The following is a 21,363-nucleotide window of genomic DNA, read 5'->3' on the forward strand; positions in this document are numbered from 1 at the left end:
TTGAGAAAATGTGGCTTGGATTACTTAAAATAGAAAAGTATTTATCCACAATATCTCCCACGATATATATAAAGAATATTCCTGGTTTGTTTGATTATGAACACTACATGTTAATTGAAATAGCTGATCACAGTCCTCTAGAACTGTGTAGGAGCCGGACAGTATACTCCTACTATAGTTTGTTGCCTACTAGGCCGAGGAGGGGGGGGAAAACACTGTTTGTATTGTTAATTGTAATTAGGTCATCTGCTTTTGTTTGAAGGTTTGCTGCATTTGCGTTTAAGATCATGTGTATTGTCTGCAGTTAGGTTGAAGTCGGCAAGGCTGGTCTGCAATATGACATCTGAGTCATCCAGGTGGTTGATGTGATGGGATTAGCCATGAGTCAACCCTACCTTGTTAGCTAAACCATTGTGTGATGTTTTGGGTAAATATTTGGGGTTATTGTGCATATGAGGGACTGACATACTTCTCAAATGTATAAAAGGCTGTATTCTTGTCCAATAAATCATTCCATGTTCAAGCTGTGTAACTGAGCTAGTCTCGCCTGGTTCTTACAAGATCTGAATTTCCAGGACTTCGGAAGCAATATACTGATGGAAGCACTCAAGCGGAGGGTGGGACGTTCCGTTACATTCAGGTACCTATTCAAGTCAAAACCCACCCCCCACACAAGCACCCCCAGTATGGGAGCTAGGAGTGCTGGATGGGTGAGAGGTCTATAAGCCCTGAGAAGACCATGTGCACAAGAGGTAGGTACTACCAACAAGCAGGTAGAGTCAGGAAAAAGAAGAAGAAAGGTATAGGTTGTGACCTCCATCCTGACTGCCTTAGGATTGCTATACCCATGTGGCTTGCAATCCTAGCCTTCAGCTGTCTGACCTCTGTAGCTGACCCGCTGGAGAAAAAAAATAAATCAAACCAGGAGCTGCAACATGGAGCGTTTGCTGGAGGCAAGAAACACAAGAACAGAATGTGATGGCTGTTGGGAGACTTTTCAACTCCCTGATCTTGTGCTTCTTATAGGTGAGTGGAGCAATTTCTCCAATGAACTGTCCTGGAGGATAATTTGGGAAAACGTAAATGTGGCATGTGGTACCCAAATACTGTAACAATTATGCAGTGTATGCTTTTGTTAAAGTAAACTAATTTGGTTCACGCGAGAAGTGGTGGGACTGCATTGGGTGGCTATTCCAGCACAGTACCACATCACGGACAAGGTAAAATGTCTCGTCTCCTATGTGCCCATGCCTTTTATTTTGGCCTTGCACCGCGTAGCCGGCGATTAAACTGTATGAGTTGTTTGTGTAACATCTCAATAAAATTTGTATTAAAAAGAAAAAAAAAAAAAAGGAAGCGGTGCGATCCACTAAAATCAGCGCATCATCACTGGGCTAAACTCAGCCAGATCACACTGCACACCAGCCTTAATGTTCAGCAAAAATGTTCATATGATAACTGGGCAACATTCCCCTCAAACTTTTTTCCCTGTACAGAGGACAGACAGATAACTGTCAATATTAAATATAAATTCATTGCATGTAGTAAACAAAATTATACCATACCCTGGAATCAACACAAAGTTTTCACAGTTACAAGAGATAAAACTGCAAATTACAAATACCGGCAAATCCTGAGCACAGCACCGCAACAGCCACAGCAGCAAATCCCAACAAATGATTTTGTTCAATCTGTGAAATGACAAAATGTAAAGTTCACTATACTAATTAATCTGTAAGGTATGCTAACTCCTATCACCATGACATCACTGCTTTCTCATGGCATTTAAAAAATAAATAAAATACACTGGGTAGAAAAAGTCTACATTCCCGTCAAAATGTCAGGTTTCTGTGATAAAAAAAAAAAAGGAGACAAGGATAAATCATTTCAGAACCTTTTCCACCTTTTATTGTGACCTATAAATTGTACAACGCAATTAAAAAAAAAAAAAAAAAATCTTTTGGGGGGAAGTAAAAATAAAATAATGTGATTGCATAAATGTGCACATCCTCATATTAATGGGGATGTAGCTGTGTTCAGGATTAAGCAATCACATTTAAACTCATGTTCAATAGGAGTCAGTACACATCTGTCATTTAACCACTTCAGATCCGCGCTATTGCCAAATGACGGCATTAGCGCGGACCTACATTTTCAGGACTACGTCTATTGACGTCGTCCTGGTTACGAGCGGCCTGCGCGCCCCCTGAGGGGCGCGCGCGGCGCGCTCTGTGATCGGCGAGTCCGTGAGACTCGCCTGATCACCGATCCGTGTAAGGGGTCGATCCCGACCCCTTATCACGTGATCAGCTGTCAGCCAATGACAGCTGATCATGTGATAGAACGGAGCCGGTAATCGGCTATTATTCCTCCTCGCGCTGACAGCGCGAGGAGAGAAAAAAAAAGCCGATCACCGGCGGCCGTGATCGGGACATCAGTCCCGATCACGGCCATCAATACAAGGGACCACCTGCCACCTGCCTGTGCCCACCTGCCTCCCGCAGTGCCATCCTGAAAAAAAATAAAAGAAAAAGTAAGTGCCCCCCGTCAGTGCCCCCTGTCAGTGCCCACAGTGCCACCCACAGTGCCACCCACAGTGCCACCCCACAGTGCCACCCACAGTGCCACCCAATCTGCCTCAAAGGTGCTGCACCCCAGTGCCGCCCATCAGTGCCCAGCAGTGCCGCCCATCAGTGCCCAGCAGTGCCGCCCATCAGTGCCCAGCAGTGCCACCTATCAGAGCCACCTATCAGTGCCACCTATCAGTGCCCATCAGTCCCATCTATCTGTGGTACCTATCAGTGCCCATCCGTGCCACCCATCCGTGCCACTTATCCGTGCCACCCATCCGTGCCATCTTATCTGTGCCCATCTTTGCCCATCAGTGCCGCCTTATCTGTGCCCATCGGTGCCGCCTTATCTGTGCCTATTAGTGCCGCCTTAACTATGCCTATCAGTGCCCACCAGTGCAGCCCATCAGTGCCCACCAATGCAGCCCATCAGTGCCCACCAATGCAGCCCATCAGTGCCCACCAATGCAGCCTATCAGTGCCGCCTAATCAGCGCACTTCAATGAAGGAGAAAAATGACCCGTTTGCAAAATTTTATAACAAACTATTAAAACATGATTTTTTTTTATTTTTTTTTTGCATCTTTTTTTGTTTGTTTAGCAAAAAATAAAACTCCGAGCTGTAACTAAATACCACCAAAAGAAAGCTCTATTTGTGGGAAAAAAATGATAAAAATTTCATTTGGGTACAGTGTTGTATGCCCGCGCAATTGTCACTCAAAGTGCATCAGCGCTGAAAGCTGAAAATTGGTCTGGGACTGAGGGGGGTTTAAGTGCCCAGTAAGCAAGTGGTTAATGTGCCTCTAATTAACCCCAAATAAAGTTCAGCTGTTCTAGTAGGTCTTTCCTAACATTTTCTTTGTCGCATCTTACAGCAAAGGCCATGGTCTGCAGAGAGCTTCCAAAGAATCAGAGGGACCTCATTGCTAAAAGGTATCAGTAAGGAGAAGGGTACAAAACGTTTCCGAAGCATTAGATATACCATGGAACACAGTGAAGACATTCATCATCAAGTGGAGAAAATATGGCACAATAGTGACATTACCAAGAACTGGATATCCCTCCAAAATTGATGAAAAGACGAGAAGAAAACTGGTCAGGGAGGCCGCCAACAGGTTTTCAGCAACATTAAAGGAGCTGCGGGAATATCTGGAAAGCACAGGCTGTGTGGTGACAATCTGCCGTATTCTTCAGATGTCTGGGCTATGGGGTAGAATGGCAAGACGGAAGCCTTTTCTTACAAAGAATAACATCCAAGTCCAGCTAAATTTTGCAAAAATACATCTGAAGTCTCCCAAAAGTATATGGGAAAACGTGTTATGACCTGATAAAACCAAAGCTGAACTTTTTGTCCATAATTCCAAAAGATATATATTTGGCACAAAAACAACACTGCACATCACCAAAAGAACACCATACCCACAGTGGTGGCAGCATCATGCTTTGGGGCCGTTTTTCTTCAGCTGCCGGGCCTTAGTCAAGGTAGATGGAATTTTGAACAGTTCCAAATCCCAGTCAATATTGACACAAAACCTTCAGGCTTCCGCTAGAAAGCTGAACATGAAGAGGAACTTCATCTTTCAGCATGACAACAACTCAAAGCACACATCCAAATCAACAAAGGAATGGCTTCACCAGAGGAAGATTACAGTTTGGGAATAGCCCAGCCAGAGCCCAGACCAGAATCCGATCCGAAAATCCGTGGGGTGATCTGAAGAGAGATGTGCACAGGAGATGCCCTCGCAATCTGACAAATTTGGAGTGTTATTGCAAAGAAGAGTGCTGTGATCAAATCAAAAGATGCTTCAAAAAAGTATTAGTTTAAGGGTGTGCACACTTATGCAACCATATTTAAATTTTTTTATTTTGACTTCCCTCCACCTAAAAGATTTCAGTTTGTTGTTCAACTGACTTGTACAGTTTATAGGTCACATTAAAAAGGTGGGAAAAGTTCTGAAATTAGTTATCTTTGTCTCATTTTTTTAAATCACAGAAACATGACATTTTAACAGGGTTGTGTAGACTTTTTTATATCCACTGTATGTCGATTTGCTGCATACATACATTATACATTTTTAGGAATTGGCAGAAAGTGCAGGTTAACCTAGCTCACATTGTACCAACAGCCAAAACTTATACATTTTGGATACAGCTGATCATAAAACACACTCACCATATATGTAGTAACCAAGATTAAAAAAACTGAAAAAATAAAACACACACACCGCAGTCTACACATAGCATCTCTTTTGGCATCACATCTACCCTACTCCCCTCCAGTCATTTACATCTTACTAGGAAGACCCCCTGTAAAGGGGACAGAAACCTTTTTAAATGTTTAGGTCACACACATTGGCCATTCCCATAAAATCCTATGTAATGCTCCACACCACAGGTGAGCTGTGCTTTGAAAAGTCCAGGTATGCTGCATCTTTGGTGTAGGTTTGTGTGTCAATGGGAACACATAAAAAGAGCATCATTGTTAATGGGCCTCAACAGATTCCTGCATCCATGCTAAACAGGACACATAGACAAATCACTAAAATTAACACCACATCCCTAGTTACGATAGATATAGGAATTCTTGTGGGATTTTTAAAGGTGCATATACAAATAAATTGATCCAGGGAAGTGTATTAAAAAGTATACATTTTATTTAAACAAAGATTAAGAAAATGTCTAAAAGCAATTCTATAGCAAGTAAAAATCATAATCAAATTGATTAGGATTATGAAGATCCATATGCGAGTGCCCTGCCTTAGAAACTTTATGTCCCTCAGTGTTCTGTGCATTTTCTTAAGAACATTTTTTGTAAGTGTATGTTTATTTTTTGGAGACACTAGTTTCCCATTTAACCTATTATGTATTTAATTTTCATTTTTGATTGTTTATTTTTAGCTGGTCCCTAAATGCCTCCTATGGTCACCTGAAGTCCTTTGTGTGATGTGACGATTGTAAACTCTTTAAACCATCATTAATTGTAGTATACACAACTGTTTTAAATCCTAGGGTAAGTAGGGATTTTTTTTTTGCTATTGTATTTTTTGTTGTTGGTGCTCAAAAATGTTCTGTATTCTACATACTTTCTTCACTGGAAGGCTTGTGCTCCAAGTGGACAGCATTCCATGAGGAAGACCAGATTGATTGAGGAACATGAAAACATGTTGGGAACTCCATCAAATGTGCTGTGCCCATGTAGATTGTACCCTCTGTACATTGCTTTTAGACAAATTTTCTTAATCTTTGTTTAGAAAATGTATATTTTTAACACACCTCCCTTGATCAATTTAATTGTAAATGCACCTTAAAAATCCCACAAGTATTCCTATATCTATCAGGACACATGGACAAAGCTCTCACTGCAGCTGTTGTATGCTGTCAATTTTCCAGCAGTTCCCTAAATTTTTGAATAAAACAGTGTTGGACACAAGGGTGCCGACAGGACCACCCACCGAGTGAATTGGCAGCAGGTTCATCAGTATGGCTAGCTTAAGCAGCAACATAGTGGATAAACATGTTGGTTTACCATACACACACACACACATTCAGGTTTACCCAATCTGATAAGCAATGAGACCTATTAAATTAAAAGTAACTATACAGTAAAACAAAATACTCTTGCGCAAGAATGTGTTAGCCAGGCAATCCAAAGTTCAGGATGGACAAAAGCTAGCAGCCTTGCTGCCCTCCAGGATAGGGATATCCTAACAATCAAACGGGAAAACAGAAAAGAGGGCGCACCAGCCTTGTGCATTATCCTTTAATACATTTATTAAGAAAAAACATTATTAAAAACTACTGACAAAAGGTGGAAAGAAAATCATGCTTATAACAATCTTTGACTTGTGACAGTCCTTCCACTGATAGCAGTCTCCAGATCCTGAAGAGAGGACGTGCGAACCGCTGACGAGTTTTGAAGGCTTACTTTCTTCCTCAGCTCTGAGGAAGACGGTAAGCCTTCGAAACGTGCCAGAAAGCAGCGGTTCGCACGTCTTATTTCTTAATAAATGAATCAAAGGATAATGCACAAGGTTGGTGCGCCCTCTCTTTTCCCGTTAGTTAAAAATGTAAGTACAGCCTACAAGTCGCATATGTATATACAGTGCCTTGAAAAAGTATTCATACCCCCTTGAACTTTTCCACATTTTGTCATATTGCAACCAAAAATGTAAATGTATTTTATGTGATAGACCAACACAAAGTGGAAGGAAAATGATAAATGATTTTCAATTTTTTTTGCAAATAAACGTGAAAAGTGTGGCGTGCATTTGTATTCAGCAACCCCGACTCTATACTTTGTAGAACCACCTGTCGCTGTAATTACAGAACAAGTTTTTTTGGGGATGTCTCTACCAGCCTTGCAAATTTAGAGAGAGTGACATTTTTGCCCATTCTTCGCAAAAAACCTCAAGCTCTGTCAAACTGGATGGAGAGCTTCTGTGAACAGCAATTTTCAAGTCTTGCCACAGATTCTCAATTGGATTTAGGTCTGGACTTTGACTGGGCTAGTCTAACACATGAATATTCTTTGATCTAAACCATTCCATTGTAGCTCTGGCTTTATGTTAAGGGTCGTTGTCCTGCTGAAAGGTGAACCTCCGCCCCAGTCTCAAGTCTTTGGCAGACTCTTAAAAGGTTTTCTTCTAAGATTGCCCTGTATTTGGCTTCATCCATCTTCCCATCAACTCTGACCAGCTTCCCTGTCCCTGCTGAAGAAAAGCATCCCCACAACATGATGCTGCCACCACCATATTTCACAGTAGGGATGGTGTGTTCAGGGTGCAGTGCAGGGTTAGTTTTCTCCCACACATAGCGTTTTGCTTTTAGGCCAAAAAGTACATTTTGTTCTCATCTGATCAGAGCACCTTCTCCTGCATGTTCACAGTGTCCCACAAATGGCTTCTCGCAAACTGCAAAGGGACTTTTTATGGCTTTCTTTCAACAATGGCTTTCTTCTTGCCACACTTCCATAAAGGCCAGATTTGTGGAGTGCAGGGCTAATAGTTGTCCTGTAGACAGATTTTCCCACCTGAGCTGTGGATCCTTGCAGGTCTTCCAGAGTTACCAGGGGCCTCTTAGCTGCTTCTCTGATTAATGCTCTCCTTGCCTGGCCTGTCAGTTTAGGTGGACGGCCATGTCTTGGTAGGTTTGCAGTTGTGCCATACTCTTTCCATTTTCAGATGATGGATTGCTTCTTGAGATGTTCAAAGCTTGGAATATTTTTTTTATAACCCAACCCCACTTTAAACTTCTCCACTCTATCCCTGACCTGTCTAGTGTGTTCCTTGGCCTTCACGATGCGGTTTGTTCACTAAGGTTCTCTAACAAACCCCAGAGGGCTTCACAGAACAGCTGTATTTATACTGAGATTAAATTACACACAGGTGGACTCCATTTACTAATTAGGTGACTTCTGAAGGCAATTGGTTCCACTAGATTTTAGTTAGGGGTATCAATGTAAAGGGGGCGGAATACAAATGCACGCCACACTTTTCATATATTTGTTAAAAATTTGTAAAACCATTTATCATTTTCCACCCACTTCAGTTATATGCCACTTTGTGTTGGTCTATCACATAAAATCACAATAAAATTTTGGTTGTAACATGACAAAATGTGGAAAATTTCAAGGTATATGAATACTTTTTCAAGGCACTGTAAATAATGCACCTCTTTGTTCAATATAAGATGACTGATTCTGACATTGTGGATAAGCGGATTGCTTCATATCATTATTACTCCATGAGTCAACAAATTAGATAACTTATTTTGAAATTAGTGGAATGTGTGTCTACCCTATCCCAAAAAAAAAAAACTTTGGGAAGCAAGCCAAAACCATGACATTTAATACAAAGCAGGGCAGGATACACCTGTAAAAAAGTTCGAAACAGTTATATTTTGTTGCGTGTGGTTTAAGTTACAGTTGTGTCCCAGAGTTAATATTTGGCTTCATGCAATATGCACAGTATATTGTGATTTGACATGGCTAAATGCATAAAACATACACAGAATGAACTAATAAAAGGTTCATTTGTTGAGGTTAAGTGTTTTTACTGCCCTTAGTTAAAGCTATAGGTTAACAATTCAGTTCCTGCTATGGAACAGGAAACCCGGGAATAGTCACCACACCTTCTATATAAACACGGCAAGCTCTATACCTAAAGGAATCAACAAATACTTTGCACAGGTATTCCAAGTACACCTGTCATCAGAACATTTTTAAGCTGCCATTGCTGACCTTTACTTTTGAGAATGGTAGTTCCCTGGCTATCATACTTTGATTAAATAACCTAGGACAAAAAGAACAAGAGTTCTAATACTTTTCTGAAAATCATATAAAAACATGCTTGCTCAAGGATTGTGACTAAAACACCTTAAAAATTGTTTGTGAACCCATTTGTAAAAGTCAATGCCAGCCCCTCCATTAGAGGCTGGCATAGCACACTGTGTCAAGCATTTTTAAAAGCGAGCGCTGTAAATACTGATTTCCAGCTGTCTTCAGGCTGGTCACATGACACACGGCTGCTTTCTAGCTCTGACGGATGGCTTCTGTGGGAAGAGCTGTGAGCTCCCTCTGATGTCAGCCAGGGAGATCACGTGGCCGCTCGGCTCCATCCGCAGAAGCTCGGTCTCAGCTGTTCAACGGCCGCGAGTCACTTGACCGGCTTGAAGTCAGCCCAAAATAGGTATTTGCAGCGCTCATTTTTAAAAATGCTTAACACAGTGTGGTATGCCAGCTTCTAATAGAGAGGCTGGCAGTGACAATTATAGGTTTTTTTCCTCAATACTAGCGCCGGGGGGGCAGGTCTGAGCGGAGACAGAGAGGGGATGACAGGCAGGAAGGAGGGGGGTGAGGGGAGAGAGAGGAGAGCAGAGCAGGGCAGCCTATCACAGAGGGAGGCACCTTTGACCGCAGTGATCAGGGCGGAGCCATACAGGAAATGGAATATTCAGGGTTTTTTTCTTGCAGTTTAGAGGGGGGCATATTACACAGCACAAGTGCTGTGCTATTTAATCTGCTTTAAGGGACCAGAATATGTTTTTTTTAATTAATTTTTTATTTTTTTGGGTTAACAAATGCTTTAACCACTTCAATACCAGGCACTTAGACACCTTCCTGCCCAAGCCAATTTTCAGCACTGTTGCAATTTGAATGACAATTGTGCGGTCATGTGACATTGTACCCAAACAAATTTATCATTTTGTTCCCACAAATAGAGCTTTCTTTTGATGGTATTTGATCACCTCTGCGATTTTTATTTTTTGCGTAACAAATAAAAAAAAAATACAGAAAATTTTGAAAAAAAAACTATTTTTTTTTGTTTGTTTAAATTTTTTGTGAATACGTTTTCTCCTTCAATGATGGGCACTGATATGGCTGCACTGATAAGGCGGCACTTGTATGCAGCACTGATGGGCACTCATAGGTGGCACTGATGGGTACTTATGGGTGGCTCTGATGGGTGGCACTGGTGACACTAATGGGTGGCATTGCTGGGCATCACTGTTGTCTTTCAGTACATACTGGTGCCAATCAGTGCCCATTTATGGGCACTGACTGGCACAGATTGGGAATTCATTTGAACATGTGGATGGCCATACCTGGCCATTCACATGTTGCCCCCTTCCCTGGTGGTTCTAGTGGCGTCCCTGGTGGTCCAGTGTGGTCATCCGAGGGGGGACTGTGCTGATAAACGATCAGCGCAGAGCCCCCCTGTGAAGAGAGCCACCGATCAGCTCTCCTCTACTCACGTCTATCAGACGCGAGTGAGGAAAAGCCAATCAACAGCTCTTCCTATTTACATCCTGATCAGCTGTGATTGGGCACAGCTGATCACATGGTAAAGAGCCTCTGTCGGAGGCTGTTTTCTGAGATCGGTGGTGCGGTGTGTCACACCGCACCACCGATCGCCTCGATGCACACCCCCACAGGCACACGGCGGCTGTTATCCTGAAGGACGTCATAGGAAGCCCAGGTCGGATAAATGAACCACCGCCCGGCCGTCATCTTGCTATAGGCCAGGCAGGAAGTGGTTAAAGCTAGGCATAGCCAGGCAACTAGCATTTTCAGGTCAGAAATGGCAGCTCGTGTCTGTCTCAGGTTTACTTTAAAGCGTCACTAAACCCACAGCATAAAAAAAAATAAAAAAAAAACACCATCAATAAATGGTGTATTACATGCTGTTCATACTGACTTAGTCACTATGAGATTCTTTTTCTGTATTCTGCAAAAAACCTGGTTGATTCTGCTGTTCTCTATCTCCACCTTCTGTCCAAGTTAGCTAAGGATTTTGCAGAGCAGTGTTGGCAACTCTGCACATGCTCAGTTTTCAGTGAGTTTCTATGCTAAGCATTTCTTCCCTATCACAACTGAGCAGCCCAAGGCTGGGCAAACGTTTCAAAGTCAATACTAATCTTGCAATTATGGATAAACCCTTCAAAAAGCATAGCGGTCCAGCCTATAGATCACCAATTTAAAAAAAAAACTGTAATGCTGGTCACACAAATTTGTAGGCAATTGTAAACGCTCTGAACTAGATTTTGGCAAGCTTCCACCAACATTCATTGCATTGCCATAAGCTGTTGGCGGTAGGTTACATTCATCCATTTAGTCATTTTTGAGATGAAAGGATAAGTTCAGCTTCAGAAACAGGTTACATGTTCCACCTGTTTTTAGGGTGGAACATGTAACCTGTTCCTGCAGTAGCTTGGCGATCTGCTGCCTCTGTGTGGCAGCAGTACAGGGAGAAGTTCCCCATACTAGCTGGCACCTTTTGAAAAGAGCACGGCCATGCAGGGCTCCGCCCACACATTGGCCATCCCCATTAAATCCCAAGTAACTCTTCACACCACCCACATGGCCACATCATTCATTCATAGAGTTCTGTGAATGAACAAACAAGTACCAGCAAGCATTTGCGGCTGTCAGCTTGTAGTTCTCAATGAACTACCATGGCGCTGTGGTCGTTTATTTCCTGTTAGTGTGAAACTGCCTTCCTGTACAAGGTACAGGCTGACAAGCTCACACTGACAGTCTGCAGAAGACCTGCATGGCACCAGCGATCTGCTGATCATTGGTGCAATGCTTTCCATACTGCAAAAAATGTGCATTTATTATTTTTTTTTAAAAGGTGAACTTATCATTTAAAATGCAAGTAGAGGAAAAACCTAACTCTAAACCTACCCCCATCCCTATTCTAAGCCTGATCTATCTAACTCTGTAATGAAAAGATTGCTATACTTACCTACCTATTCTGAGGTCACTCTGGTCCAGTCTCCAGCAATGCCCTATGTGTGCAGGAGAAAACTGACAATGGCTGGGAACTGCCTGGGAAGTGAGATCACCAACAGACTTAGTATGGGGCTTCCATTGTCGGCTGCCTCTCCCACACACTGAAGCTGCCACTGACAGCTCAGCCTCTGACCAGACCAGCTTCATAATAGGTAAATATACAGGTCTTTTCTTTACAGGGCTAGATAGAGTAAGCTTAGAATGTGGGTGGGAGTAGGCTTAGAGTTAGCTAGGTTTTGCCTTCACTTCCACTTAGAGAAAGGCTGCTTAAAGTGGTCAACGTTGCCTTTAAACCTACTGTGTGAGTGAACACAATTCTACTTTAGCAGTACATTACTTTTTCTGTATTTTTGTGAACGCATAATATTCATATCATTATATAATATTAATTAGTGAATACATGAAATTTTCCCCCTAAAAATTTAAAAATTATGCAGTTGGTACACATTTAGGCCCTGTTCACACCTATGCATCAAAAGATGTGTTACTTGGCATCCCACTGTTTGCAATAGTGAGATGATTCACATATATTCACTGTGTTACATCTTGTAGAATATTCAGGTACTATCAGGCAATATCCAGGTTTTATGGCAGTGTGCAGCAAGGGATCAGAAATTGGAAGGCAACTGCAGCACATGAAAACGCACAATACAAACTTTGTCATGAGCAGCAATGTATGTCTTTGGAACAGCCACATCCTCTTACCCTAGCAACTAGAGCTGCACGATTCTGGGAAAAATGACAATCACGATTCTTTTGCTTAGAATGAAGATCACGATTCTCAAAAAACTGTTTTATTTGAAAAATTTACAATCTCTGAGAACATTAGGTTATCAGAGCTTTGTTAGTTTAATGTTGTCCATTGATGTTTGCAAATATAGTAATGAATTTGCCTCGGTACAGAATAGATCTGCACATTTTATCCAAACACTTATTTGTTTTGGCAGCGCCATGGCATGGTTACACTGGCTCTTGATTTATGCAGGACTAGATGTCAATCTGTTTTTGAAAAACACTTCCACTTTCCTAAATGTGTTTTTTATTTAATTCGTGTGTGTAAATATGTCCTGATGATTCAATAATGGCGTTGCAAACCCTCTGGAGCCTTGTCCTATCTAGGTTACCTTCACAGGAATACCGTATATACTCGAGTATAGGCCGACCCGAATATAAGCCGAGGCCCCCAATTTACCCCCCAAAAAACTGGCAAACTTATTGACTCGTGTATAAGCCGAGGGTGAGACATGCCTGTCCATCCCTGTGTGTGTGTCCGTCCATCCCTGTGTGTCCGTCCATCCCTGTGTGTCCGTCCATCCCTGTGTGTCCGTCCATCCATCCCTGTGTGTGTGTGTGTGTCCATCCATCCATCCATCCCTGTGTGTGTGTGTCTCCATCCATCCATCCATCCATCCCTGTGTGTGTGTGTCTCCATCCATCCATCCCTGTGTGTGTGTGTCTCCATCCATCCATCCGTGTGTGTGTGTGTGTGTGTGTGTGTGTGTGTGTGTGTGTGTGTGTGTGTGTGTGTGTGTGTCCAGCCTACCTCTGTCCCGAGCCTTTGTCCCGAGCCTCCGTCCCGTGCCTTGCCTCCTTGCCTCCGTCCCGTGCCGTGCCTTGCCGCCGTGCCTTGCCTCCGTCCCGTGTCGTGCCTTGCCTTGCCTCCGTCCCGTCCCGTCCCGTGCCTTGCCTTGCCTCCGTCCCGTGCCCTCTTCGTCGGCGCCTCGGCGGCCATTGTAAAATTCAAAAGCCTCCGCCTTCGCCTGTGATAGGCAGAACACTGAATTTCCCAGCAGCCTGTGTTCCGCCTATCACGGACATCGTATCATCCTCGTCCGTAGTACGAGGATGATACGATGTCCGTGATAGGCGGAACACAGGCTGCTGGGAAATTCAGTGTTCCGCCTATCACAGGCGAAGGCGGAGCCGGAGGCGCGGCTTTTGAATGATAGAATGGCCGCTGTCTGTCTGCTCGACACGCTGATCGAGCGGGCAGACAGCGATGACTCGAGTATAAGCCGAGGGGGGCACTTTCAGCCTCAAAAAAGAGGCTGAAAATCTCGGCTTATACTCGAGTATATACGGTACTTAATCTGTGATCTTGCCTGTCTTTTATTACTGCTACTGTGTATAGCAGTGCATACTCACACTGCTGTTTCCCGGCCACTGTACCCTCCCACAACCAGGCAGCGGCACGCCACATCGCACGCTCTACTGACTGATGTCAGTTCCGGTGGCTGACGTCAGTTCCAATATCCGCCATTTGCGTTCCACGCTGGTTACGTGGAACCGGTGGCGCTAAAACAAAATCATGGGTCACCCAGAACTTAGATCGCGTGGGGGGTGAATCGAGATCGCGATTGTTTCGCGGTTAATCGCACACCTCTACTAGCAACATTTGGAAAATCATGCAGAATGCACTTAAATGCATGAAAACACAGGTTTAAAGGAAGCTTAGATAAATAGGAACATAGCAGAACATAATACTATTCCAATTGTCATATCTATTATTGTAATTTAGTCTGAGATGTTCACCTATGAAGGCATATGTCACACAAATTTGTGGGTCCCATTGGATTGTCACTATGTTGGGATGCCTCACTGGCCTATAGGAATGTCTGGAAGGCAGAAAGGCAAACCTTGACACTACTAGGATCTTAAGAGTTTTGCCCACCAGAAAGGTCTGGTATTCTTTTTTATCTCTGGATAAGTGTATGTTAACCATGAACAGGTTATACATTTTGCTCACCCAGTATATTTTTATTGTCTGCCTTCTAGCTAAAAACAGTAAACATATTTAGTCTAAGAACCAGGGACAAATTAAGCAGTCTATTAAATGTGAGCAATGTTTGTGAAAAAAATAAGTCTATAAAATCTCATTCAGCATATTAAAATAAAAACATTATAAATATAAAGAACAAGTGAAGATACTTGCCTGAACCTTGGTAGTCTCTGCTGGACCATATTGGACTAGAGTGACCCCTCCACACAGAATGAAAACAGAAAGCCACTGAAGTTTGCTTAAAGTGCGGTTTAACATTAAAACTGTACATAAAGCTGTGCATGGGATTTTCAACTGATAAGTCACCTAAAAAGATGGAAAAAAATACATGGGGGGGGGGACAAGTTTAGGCTTTTGCTGCAAACATTCTTAAAGGACAAGTTCACCATTTGGAACATTACGTGTTCCACCCATATTTAGGGGTAACATGTTCCAGCAGCTGCAGGACCCCCCACCCACTTCCCAGTAACTGCAAGCGGGCATCTTTTCCAGGTGCCCACTGTCACGGTTTGAAAAGAACTACCATTGTGTGGTTGAGCGCTCTGGTAGTTCATTCACTCTTCCCGTCAGTGTGTATCTGTCTGCCCATATGAGGTATGAGCAGACAGATACACTGACAAGTCTGAAGGAGTCCTGCATGGTACCAGCAGTCTGCTGACCACAGGTGCAATGCTTTACAGGCTCCAAAAAAAAAACATTTTTTTACCTGCAAAAAGATGTGCATTTAAAAAAAATAAAAAAGGTGAACTTATCCTTTAAAGGCCAAATGGTACTAGAAAATGTATTACTCTCCTTAGCACTTTCTATCACTGCTACTTACCTGGTACACAGCTGCATCAAGATTACTAAGAGCCAAAAATGCCATATTGTTCTGTAAAGCATACACCAGGGAAGGTATAGCCAACTTCATCATCTCCTTTGGACTTTCCAACACATTCTCCTTTAAAGAATTGATCAGTCTACTAGCACTGCCAGTTTCTCTATGAAAAATAATCAGTATATTATTTCATTTTCAAAATATGCAGCAAATTAAACAATAAATCTAAAATAACACTCCAGTTTACTAAACTATACGTGGCGCTCATTCTATAAGTGTTTAAATGCCCAGAGAAATGTTAAAGTACAACTAAAACACTTTTATTTTTTTACTTTTGAATAGAGTAGAGATGGATTAGAACATCAATTAGGTTTTTTATTGAGATCTGTGCTTTTGTTAGGGAGATTGACCCTCTCTATAGGTCTTCTTAAACTATCAGTGAAAGTAAAAGGAAATCACAAATTTCAGGTTGTCCCCAGAAAATAGAAGGGAAATCTTCCAATGGGGACACCAATTCTGGGGACCTTGGGGACCACCTGCAAGGTATTGCCTTAGTTTGCAAGGATTTCCGCTCACTTCCTGTACTAACTATGGGACAGGAAGTGATGGGAAATCTCCCCAATGGGACACAGATGGCAAAACAAATAAAATGGACAAGGTTTAAAACCTATCCTTGCTCCATCTAAAATGGAATAAAAAAAGTTTTACTTTAAAAAAAAAAAGGTAAAATATATTGATTTGGGGTTTACTTTTAATACTGATGTTTTATGTTCCTTTGTTTTACTTTAAAGAAATCTTTGTTTCAGTGACACAGAAATAATTTGCAATGTGAACAAAAGCAATGGATTGTCATAAGCTTTCAATCAGATGTATAATTAAAACAGTTTAAACCAAACCTACCAGCCTAATATTTCAAAACTAAAAGGTCTGTTTAAGTAAAGGGCATTATCACAAAGTCCCCATTCTGGAGCAAAGCTCAGCCCCCAGCCCCACTATTTGGTAGGTAGGCTGGACAGTGGATTCCTGCAGCTTGAATAACAGGTGTCTGTAAACAACTGTGGCTGTTTAGCCTGTAAAAAGCAATGACAGGCTGACAGGGGCTGTCTCTCTATGCCGCTGTTCACGTGTATTCGCACATCCAGTGGTTACCTACGACCTGGAGGTAGACAATGGTTCCCATCAGTCTGTCATTGCTTTGTACATGCTGACATTTTTTGCATATACCTAGGTTTCCAGCCGCAGGAATCTGCTACGTAGGTACCGCTGCATACTGTAAGTTAAATGAAAGAATGGCTTCAACTGAGATCTAAGCTTAACCTACACTGGGCTACGATTAAGCCCAATGTGGGTGGAACACGTCAGAGGGGTGTGACCGATGGGCTGGAATCTGAGCTGAAGCGTGTGTGGCAGTACCTGAATGTTATATTATAATTTGGAACAAGATGTGCTCTCTGTCAGCACCTGAATACAGAGTGTAAACCTGGGAGACCGATACTGCAGGCTTGGAGCAGTGCTGATCTGTTATGGTATTCGCAGGAATCTGCTAATTATTGCTGCAGTCACCGGCTGAAGGCCCCGTTCAGATGTGTGAATGTGGCCTTAATGACAAAGATTTTGCTAGAAGTCCTCCTATGGAACAGCAGCAACAGCGGTTGTGCCATGAGAATGAGCAGGCCACATATTTGCAATCACCTTTTAGAAACCATTTAATTTCTCACACGGAAAGATGGAAGTAGCACAGCACACACTCATGGGACATGAAGCGGCAGGCCCAGCCAAAGAAGTGCCTACAAATGTGCCATGCTGATTTCCAAATAAGGGGCCCAATATTGTGAACAATATTGATTGAAAGGAATACAAATTTAAGGACAGATTATATATTGTAAGCGAGAGCCATGGAGCTCATCGAAGTGAATTGTATGTAAAAGGAGTAGTACAACACTGACTATTTAATGGAGTGGTACAGTATTAAACGAACAGGCATGACCGTAATTAAGAGGCACTAATTATCATTACCAAAAATTTGTAGCCATTTTACAAATTTCAATTCAATTCAATTCAATTCAATGTGTGTTAACACAAGCAACATGGTATGAACAAGTCCCTATTAACATGCTGCGTGATTTCCAAAATATAATATGTTTAAGTCAGGAGAACCTGCCAATATATGAGTTAATCAAGTTCCAAGGATGCAGGGTATAAGCATTTAATGTAATCAAATGATCTGTAGGAGGCTGGAGAGTAATATAGTTATAGATTACCTGCAGCAGTAAGAATTCCAATCAGCTCAGGTATATTAGCAGAAACTGCCCTTTGAACTGAGAAAGGCATGGCAGACCAGCTGATCAGCATTAATGAAATATAGCATGTGTGTGCAAGGATTGATTTATTTCCAACATTTGAAAATGTAATTGCCAACTGCAAAATGTGATATATATACTTCCTAAATCTATAAATATGCCCATGCAGGTCCAGTAAAAGAAATAAAATGAAATGTAAATATCGTGGGCACCCCTCAACCAAATAAATACCATTGTGGAGCATATGCTCATTGTATTGTGATTCTCATCATATGGATGATGATCAGTTCACTATGGTGGCAAAATCATCTGTTTCCATCTATATAATACAGGAGACAGAAAGGAGGAAACAGCACACATTATGGGGTATACACAATGTACAAGCGTGCCCACATCATATACTTCACTGTGCATACACGGGACACTTGTCAGTTTACAATGACAAAATGGCAGCAACACCGTTGCCATATTTACCTCTACATACAACATGGGAGCTCAGCACTGTATGACAACAATGAACAAAAAGGGGAAGCAAACTCTCATCTTACTTCCCATGTTCTTTCATTGGGTTTAATCTGTTTTTATTTCAAAACAAAAAAGGAACATCCAGTTCAGCATAGAAATAAACATAGAGAGCTCATGAAAAACACACAGTTTGTCTTCATAGAAGGCAAAATGAGCAAAACATCAGAGTATACCCTAGGCCGGTGATGGCGAACCTTGGCACCCTAGATGTTTTGGAACTACATTTCCCATTATGCTCGACTACACTGCAGAGTGCATGAGCATCATGGGAAATGTAGCTCCGAAACATCCTGGGTGCCAAGGTTCACCATCACTGCCCTAGGAGGTAGCAGAATACACTTTCCACATCCTGAGCAGATGAAAACAGCACTTAGACATCTAAAAGGAATACAACAAAATACAGTAAAACTAGGATGCTGCAGAATCCAGAATGAGATTGTGCAAATATGAAAATGCTCTCTAGGAAGGATCTGTTATCCCCAGGTTAACGAGATCAAACATACACCTGTATATCACGACAACTGGTATAGACGTGTAGTGGTTAGCAGTAGGGAAAGAATAAGAATAAGAAAGGGGTATAAGGTAAGTACTACAGCCTGCTCTTTAGCCCCTAGACGTGATTAGCATTTAATCCTTGCAGTGCAGAGGTAGAGGAGGGGTTGCCTATTGTAAGGGTGGATTTTTTTCATTTTCCTGGGAGGTGGGCCTTAAGTTATGTAGGGAAATGGTAGAACCTCGTCATCATTTTGTATTGTTATTTCCCTGTTTCTGATTTCTCCCCTATTTCCCCATCTGGTAAAAGGTTGTCCCCAGACTCTAAACCAAATGAAAACTTGGCAGGGGTTCTAAGAACTCCTCCACATGGGCACAAAAAATGCTGCCGTTAGAGGCTTCTGGCATTTTTTATTTTTTAGGCCCCTGAAAGTAGCTCTGGGTTATCTAATGTGCATATGCACATTGGGGTTGATTTACTAAAGGCAAATCCACTATGCACTGAAAGTGCAGTCGCTGTAGAGCTGAGGGAGACATGCAAGAAAATAAAAAACAGCATTTTTACTTGTACATAATTGGATGATAAAATCAGCAGAGGTTCCCCTCATTTCAGATCTTCCACTCAGATCTATAACAACTGCACTCCCAAAAAAAAAAAAAAAAACTAAACAGTAAAGTTAGCCTAATTTTTTTGTACAATGTGAAAAATGATGTTACGCCGAGAATCACGAGAGGATCGTAATCTTTTTTGTAAGCAAAAAAAAAATAAAAATGCGAATCTTATTTTATTTTATCCAGAATCGTGCAATAGGCTTACCTGTAGGTATACAGTTAAAAAAGCTATTACTACCATTTTAAAAGCTACCACATTCATTTATATAGAAAGAAATAGTAAATACAATGTAACAATACATTGTATTACTTAAAGTGATAGTAAAGTCTTTTTTTTTTTTACTTTACCTACAAGTAAGCCTATAATAAGGCATTCCTGCGAATATCTTCTGAACTTATACTGCTAAGGAGATGTTCATATTCACTCTAAAGGGATGGCATATGCATACCCGTGCGGTCCCTTCAGAGCTCTGTGCCGTGGCTCGACCAATCAAATGAAGGCGGCCTGCAGACCCACAAGGAAGAACGGGTGAACATGGAAGCCCTGACAGCGCGCCACTGGAGGGCTTCATTCTAAGGAAAGCATTTCAGAATGTTCTAGTATGTGATGCAAGCTAGCACATTATGCCAATGTCTACTCTAGCAGGCTATTTATTTTTTTATCTAAAAGACTTCAGTTTACTACCGCTTTAACATAGCTTGCAGGCAATCTGTAAATGTCATTTTCCCCAGGAGTGGCTGAATTTTGCCTGCTATTTTATACACTGCCAATGATAGGGACAGAGGACCAAGGTGCAGGGTATAGGGTATATGCCCTAGAAATTTCATTTACACACAGTTACTTTGTGATTTACACACTCCTGCCACACCACACAGTCCAGAGAGTGAAACTATTGATGTTAGATATGGAATATCTTTCCGGGCCACTGACCTAGAACAAGTATGCGTCTTCTTCCATCAGAAACAATAACAACATTTTTAAAGCATTCTCTAACTGTAGTCAAGCACACCCAGGTCAAGCTAAATCATTTTGTTAGCAACACAAAAACAAAACACATTTTTGATGTCACATTTTTGGATAGCATGACACAATAATAAGAAATGTGTGACTTACTTTCCCAGGATAACCACACTCACTGATAACTTTATAACTTCTGTCACACAAACAGCCGTCGTAGAAAAGTACATTTCCGTTGTTACTGTTCTTGTGTATCGTAGAGCTACAGTATATGCAGCAGCCACCAGAGTCATTACCAACAAACAATACAGCTTAAAAAGCAAGCTGACATTCTCTGGAAAGGAAAAAAAAAAAAAGAGAGACAAATGAAATGATAAAACACTGAAATCACATTACGGCGAATACATACTGTATACTTGAGTAATAAATTCAAAAGTACAAAGGTCTTTTCTTGAATGAAGAACCTTCCAGGCTATAAATCTCCAAAGCAGAAGTTGATCCAAAAAAAAAAAAAAAAGGGAGAATGGGTATTGCTGACTCTGACCTTGCTTGGCAGAGTACCCCTATGCTTGGTGTGACCGATAGCCAGTAGCCATCTTATAGTGGATCCACAAAGGAATACACCAGCAATGAACATCAAAAGGGGAAAATCATCTTCCAAAGACACTTTAAGAAATTAGAGCCTCCTTTAGAGAGATTTCCTCTCATTTCCTGTTGCGTTTTCAGGACATAAAGTGAAGGTCAACCACCCCCAGTGGGACAGAAAAAATAAATAATTTGTTTATTTAATCCCTTCTAGAGCTGCAACTAACGATTAATTTGTCTGTCGATTATTTTTTCGATTAGTCAACGACTATCCGATTATTATTTTTATTTTTTAATGAATCTAGTGTTTTTTTTTTTGATCAGGTAATTAATCCTTTGGATAACCTTGAGAGTATTGTATTGCAGAGTATTGTATTGCAGAGTATTGGCGGGCAGAGTATTGGCGGGCAGAGTATTGGCGGGCAGAGTATTGG

The 21,363-nt window shown here is 41.7% G+C and overlaps 1 protein-coding gene across 1 annotated transcript in view; it reads right to left on the reverse strand.

The window, feature by feature from the left end:
* SLC35A1 (solute carrier family 35 member A1) overlaps positions 1-21,363 on the reverse strand; it is a 44,440-nt gene that overhangs the window by 13,668 nt on the left and 9,409 nt on the right. Inside the window, exons 2-5 of the mRNA XM_077487280.1 lie at positions 20,501-20,678; positions 15,461-15,620; positions 14,794-14,946; positions 1,625-1,691 (exon numbers count right to left, since the gene is read on the reverse strand). Coding sequence (XP_077343406.1) covers positions 1,625-1,691; positions 14,794-14,946; positions 15,461-15,620; positions 20,501-20,678 — 558 coding nt within the window. The remainder of the gene's footprint in view (positions 1-1,624; positions 1,692-14,793; positions 14,947-15,460; positions 15,621-20,500; positions 20,679-21,363) is intronic.

The sequence above is a fragment of the Lithobates pipiens genome, unplaced genomic scaffold (assembly GCF_037356315.1).
Source record: "Lithobates pipiens isolate NorthernLeopardFrog02 unplaced genomic scaffold, aLitPip1_a1.2 Scaffold_18, whole genome shotgun sequence".
Lineage (NCBI taxonomy): Eukaryota > Metazoa > Chordata > Amphibia > Anura > Ranidae > Lithobates > Lithobates pipiens.